General features: G+C 51.3%; 1 protein-coding gene across 1 annotated transcript in view; it reads right to left on the bottom strand.

Moving 5' to 3' along the window:
- LOC105294413 (chymotrypsin-like elastase family member 2A) overlaps positions 1-4,203 on the bottom strand; it is a 10,456-nt gene extending 6,253 nt beyond the window's left edge. The window contains exons 1-4 of the mRNA XM_011363616.1: positions 4,164-4,203; positions 3,803-3,891; positions 2,693-2,790; positions 1,299-1,427 (exon numbers count right to left, since the gene is read on the bottom strand). Of these exons, the coding sequence (XP_011361918.1) occupies positions 1,299-1,427; positions 2,693-2,790; positions 3,803-3,891; positions 4,164-4,203 (356 nt within the window). The remainder of the gene's footprint in view (positions 1-1,298; positions 1,428-2,692; positions 2,791-3,802; positions 3,892-4,163) is intronic.
- Between the last annotated feature and the right edge of the window lie 1,922 nt (positions 4,204-6,125).

Below are 6,125 nucleotides of genomic sequence, written 5' to 3' on the forward strand. Positions count from 1 at the left end.
ATGAGCTAATCTCTAATGGGCTACGTGCCGTGACCGGGCCTGTCCCTTGAGAGCAGGAAGGGACAGGTGAGTGGTTGATTCTGCAGAGCACCTTCCCTTTCATCACTTCCTCCCCATCACCCTCCCCAGGGAGACCGGACCACCCCTGTCCCAGGCCCTTTTCTAAGTGTCTTACGTACATATCGCATTTAATCCTCACAACCACCCTAGAGGCAGGCATCGCTATTGTCATTTTAATAGAGGGAACAGAGGCACAGAAAGGCTGAGGAACTCGCGCGGGTCACACGGTCACTATTTATATCTAGGCCATCAGGCTCCAGGCTCTCAGCTCCCAATCAGTACCTCGCATTGTCTCACTGCCATCCTTAGGCCCATGAGCTCCCTGAGAGCTAGCACGATGCCCTGCGCTTCTCTGTGTGTTCAGTACTCAGAGTCGACTGCCCAACATGGCATATGGCACGTAGAGGGGAGGTGGTTCAGTAAAGACTTCGATTGGGCATAGGATGGTATCTGATCATCTGAGAGGAAGGTGAGATGGGGCTATTGTCATTCCCCTCTCAGGGCTAGGGGACCATTACTGGTGGGCGAATGAGCGCTGAGACTCTTGTCATCTTTCTGTATATATTATCCCTAGGCTGTCCCTACATGGTCTCAGGGAGTCTTTGAAAATGTGAAAAGCCTTGTTGGGAGGGTCACAGGGTGGGGGAAGGCAGGAGGCGCTGTGTCCTACCCCAATGACAGTTGTGGGGTCTGCAGACCCATCCCTGTATCCCCAGGGCTTGGCGTAGAGTAGGTATGGTGTTAGTGAGTGCCTGGGGTGGACGGGGGCTCGCTCTGCAGGCTTAACTGGCGGGAGACCTAGGTGGCTCTGACAGTGTTTGCCTCTCCCTCCCTCCAGTTCACACCCTCAGCCCAGGCATCTTTGGGGAGAGCTTCCTCCTCCCTAGTGACCATGTGACTTACTCGAGTTCCTCAGCCTATCTGTGCCTCTGTTCCCTCTCTATTAAAATGAGGACAATAGCGATGCCTGCCTCTAGGGTGGTTGTGAGGATTAAATGAGATATGTACGTAAGACACTTAGAAAAGGGCCTGGGACAGGGGTGGTCCGGTCTCCCTGGGGAGGGTGATGGGGAGAGAGCGAAGAAAGGGAAGGTGTGGAATCAACCAGAGCTACTTCCTCCTCCCTACAGAAGGAGCCAAGGAGCAGGCAGGGTGGCTCCTGCTGCCTTTGGCTGGGACACTTCCCCTCGGCCATGACCCTGCCAACCCACTCCCAAGTGCACTCAGACAGAAAGTACCCTTGGGTGAGCTTGTTGGGGTTCCAGTTCTCATTCACCACGAGCTTGGAGACCTGGACAGCCAGCGAGCCATCCTCATCCGTGGAGAGGCTCTGCCTGCCGAGCAGCACGCGGTAGGTCCTGGAGGAGCTGGAAGAAAGCGGGGCGAACGGAGAGGGTCAGCTCCAGGACGTCCTGTCCTCTATCTGGCCCCCCATGGGCAGGGACTCCTCAGTGCATGGATGGGCCCCATAAGCCACTAGTTGGCACTGGAGACTTTTTCTTCTCTGGGGCAAGTGTTTCATTATAACATTATAACTATATAGCAGTCATAACCACACTATACTAACTATAAACTATAATGTAACCTAAATGTATAGTATAAACTCTGGATTATCATGAGGGAAATGAAATGAACACAGAGAACACAGCGGTCATTTACCCTCAAGGGCGTTTTCTAGTTTAATCCCCTACCTCTCATTTTTAGATGGGGAAACTGAGGCTCAGAGAGGAGTAACTGGTCGGAGTCTTATAGCTAGTTAGTGAGACTCCAGAACTAGAAGCCGGGACTCCTGACTCCCAGACCTCTATTATTTTTCCCACCACCTCATAAAACTTATAAATGAGGTGGGGAGAAAGGACCGCCTCGGCCAACACAAGAGTCAACCCGAAACTCCAGGAAGCGCTAGCTGGGTGAGATAAGCAGAGGTCTTACGTTGGGAGGGAAGGACAGGTGAACAACGAATGTCTCAGAAACTGTTCTTTCCCTGTGGGCCCTATATGGTAATAGCTCACTTTTATTGAGCACATATTAAGTGCCAGGCTCTTTAACGCATCATTTCATTCAATCCACACTAAAGTCTGTTATCTGTTTGTTTTTTTTTTTTTTTTGACCTGGAGACCAGAATGGAATTTTGTTTTGGTTATTTTCTTTAGCAGGTATAACTTTGTTAACTTGAAAATGAAAGCTTACTTTAATTTTGCTTACTCTGTCTGTGCTGTCCCATTCAGTAGCCACTTGCCACATACAACTATTTCGTTATCTGCTCTTCTGCAGGTGATGGCATTGAGGCTTGGGGAAGTCATTCAAGTCGTTTAAGGGAACCCAGTTTCAGATCTGGAGGCCACATCTAGTACCCCCAAGAAAACAGGAAATGGGCCTCCCCCTCCCTCATATTCCCTTTCAGTGTCCCGCACAGGGCACTCAATCGATGTCATGTATTGATCCTTCGATTGGCCAACAGACTGATCTATAAGGCTTGTTTCTCAACTAAAGCTTGTTTCTTGGCCAGGCAAATGTTTATTTGCAAGGCCCCCTTCTAGAGGGTGGTTCAGGCCATTTGGGTTCCAGCTCTTAGATGACGAGTGCTGGCTGGTAGGATGAGTGGGCTGGGTGACAGGGGAACAGCAGTTACCTGATGCAGTGGGCAGCTGTTAGGACCCAGTCCTTGGCCACCAGGGACCCTCCGCAGGTGTGACGCCACTGGCCACTGGAGTAGTACTGCAGGGAGATCTGGAAGGAAGCATGGGTGCTCTGGTAGCTGAACGAGCTGGGCCTCACTACCCTTCAGAATCCCCGATAGCAGGGCGAGGGTACGGTGAGCGAGGCACTTGTCTCGGGTGCAGAATGTAAGGGGGCACCAGGAAACTCAATAATCAGAATAAATAACATTTTAATGCAACGTTAAAAAAATAAAAATGAACACAAAAATCCAAGATGAACAAATTATCAAAACTTTAAAGACACGATTAAAAAATAACTGTTCCGAACATCTTTCTGTAATGGGATTTGTTGGGATTTTCCAACGAAGAGGATGCTACCCCTCCCGACCACCTTCATCTCCCACCTGGATTATTATTGTAGTTTCCTATTTGTGCTCCCCGCTCTCTCCCTCGCCCGTCCCTCACCCCATATAGTCTCCACGCAGTGGCCAGAATGATCCTTTTTAAATGTACATCTGATTACGTCTCCTCTGCTCAGACTCTCCCCACTTTACACAGTGTAAAATCCTACGCCGTATGACGTACAAGGCTCTGTATGACCACCCGGACATCATCGGCTCCCACTCCCCTCTGATCCAGCCACGCTGACCTCCAGAAGGTTCCGCAAATACACCGAGCCCACTGCTGCCACAGGCCCTTTGCACTTGCTGTTCCTCCTGACGGCAATATTCTCTTCCCAGGTTATCAGCACAGTTTTCTCCTTCACTTCCTACAGGTGTGTGGTCAAGATTACCTTCTCCAAGAAGCCTCGTATGACCACGCTGCACATGCACATGTGCGCACTCATGTCCACACACGAACGCCCATGGGTATGGGCAGTGGGGTGAGGTGGGTGGCTCCTTATTGTAGCTGGAGAAAGCACCTCTTCTTCCTCCCCTCGAGGTTGACCAAGGCCACAGAAGTGCATTTTATTGGTGGATTTCCCCATCTTTGCCGATGCGGTAGATCTGACGGCGGAGGGCACAGGAGCGGCATGCGGAGGCGGGCGCAGGGCGGGAGGAGGTGTAGTGCGGGGGACTCACCTGCCAGGGCCAGCTGTTGGGCCTCGCGTCTTCACCTCCGACCACTCTGGGCAGTTGGGGCTGGTAAGTGGGGAGCCCACAGCCAAGAGCTGTGAAAAGAGAGAGGATTGTGAGTCAGGGAAGCACTGACCCGAACGGTGTAGTCCCACACTTGCTGCATGCGTTCCCCAGCCCCAAAGAGAAAATCTCGTTCTGGGAGGGTCCCGGGAGGTCATAGAGTCCTGCCCTTTGCTCCTGTTCTTTGGAACTTCGCTCTGGCTTCCTTAAAACCAGAGAACTGAGTCCAGTGGGGGCAGGGAAGTCCCATCCCGTTCCCATCAGGGGACGGACGGGGAAAGCACTTCTGAGAGACAGGGCTAACCTCTAGCCACCAACGCAAACAGCAGTAGGGCCCCGATCATGATAGCGGTAGGCGTCCTGTTCAGTGTGGCCTCGAGCAAGGCCCTGGTTTTATGAGCGGGCTTATCGGCCAGAGATATACTAGGAATACACAAGGTGGGGATTTTCTCAAAGCCCCGTGGAAAATAAGGCCTGTGTTTCAATATTTTTTTTTCCCATTTTCTCCCCCCTGCCACTGTGGATATACTTTGAAAAATATTCCAAAGGTAGGTATTGAAAGATGGGTTCTATCTGCTTTCAAGAGACTATGTTATATGCTAGAGAAGGAGAAAAATATGGATTACTGGTCCTTGGAGTTGCGTTTTCAGAGAAAAGATTAGGCTGGCATGCTGAACGAAAAGCTTTCTAGCTCAGTGGTTCTCAGTGGGGCTGGATTGGCCACCAGGAGACATTTGACAATGTCTGGAGACATTTTTGGTTGTCATGGCTGGGGCTGGAATACTATTGGCCTCTAGTGGGTAGAGACTAGAGATGCTGCTAGACCTTCTACAATGCACAGGACAGCCCATCACAAGGAGTTATCCCACCCCCGAGGTCAATGGTGCTGAGCCAGAGGAGTCCTATTCTAGGCCATGGCTGGCTGTGTGACCTTGGACTAGTCACGAAAGCCTCTAGGCCTGGGGCCTGCCCATCTATGAAACAGGGAGAGAAAGATGTGTCCGGTTTGTTTTGCGACATGGCGGTGAGGATTTGAAAAGCGCAGGGGACATGCTGATGGAGGAGAAGCATAAGACGTCTGCACCGTGGGGGTTTGGCAGCCCCAGCGATGGGGTGGAAGAGAGCGTGCTGGCACGGGAGGACTTCGTCGGAATGGATCAAGACGTAGTTTATTGTCTGCTCCTCAGACAACAGTCGTTTGCACTTCTTTCTCTAAAAACTTCATCTTCCAGATGGGGTCACAGCAGGAGCCTCTTAGAAAGGGGGACTGATGCTAGACACCACCTATCTGTCGCCTTCACGTGTCTTATCTAGCCTTACGAAACACTGCGTGAGGGGCCCCTGTTTCAGATGCGGAAATGGAGGTTCAGAGAGGTAAAGTGACTTGCACAAGATCACACAGCTTCTGAGACAGAATGGGAACTCCGGCTGAGGCTGGTCTGAGTTCAAAGCCCGTCTGCTTGATGCCATTGGAGATGGCATTCTGAATCTCCTAGGGCTACAATAAACGCCCCCGTTTTTTTGTGAGGGGGAGGGTGGAGAAAATGAGCAGGGTTTCCTCACTCTTTCTTAGACCTTCATGCTCCTTGCTTGTGGTCAGAGTGCAGTGCCCGGCAGGCCAGGCTCTGGTGAGGCCGCCCTGCTCTGTGACCACAGTTTCTACCCTTGGTCCCAGCCAGAACAGCAGTAGATCTGTGGACTTCAACTGTTAAGACCTGGGTTCAAATCCTTGCTCAGCCAGATTTGAACGTTACATCTTGAACGAGTCACTTACCTTCTGGACCTGAGTTTCCTAGATAACAATCCACGAGCAGATTGCAGGGTCGTTGTAAGGGTGGGTGAGAATGTGGGCATGAAGGAATTCTGTAACCGCCCGCGGATCACGTGAAGGTGAGGCGAGGCAGGGGGGCAGAACCTGCTGGATATCAGAACACCTGGCCGCTGGTTCCTGCTGCACCCCTCGCTCCCCGTAAGTGCTGGGACTCTTGTTTACAGTCTGTAGCAATCGCTACGACAACAAACTTCCTGAAGTCTCCTATTTTATCTTGAAAGTTAATGTGAATTTGGCATTCTGCTCCATGTAGCTGTGTTTGTTTTAATATAAAGGTTTTTCCTGTGTGAAGTCACTGAACAAACAGCAGTTTGTGATAGGAAGCGGTCTCCTGACCTCACACCGCGCGCGGGCTGGCCGTGTGACCCTCGGTAAGTTACACAGTCTCTCTTGCCTGGGATTGCCCATCTATGACAACAGAGAGAAGGACGTATG

Source organism: Pteropus vampyrus, unplaced genomic scaffold, assembly GCF_000151845.1.
Source record: "Pteropus vampyrus isolate Shadow unplaced genomic scaffold, Pvam_2.0 Scaffold86, whole genome shotgun sequence".
Lineage (NCBI taxonomy): Eukaryota > Metazoa > Chordata > Mammalia > Chiroptera > Pteropodidae > Pteropus > Pteropus vampyrus.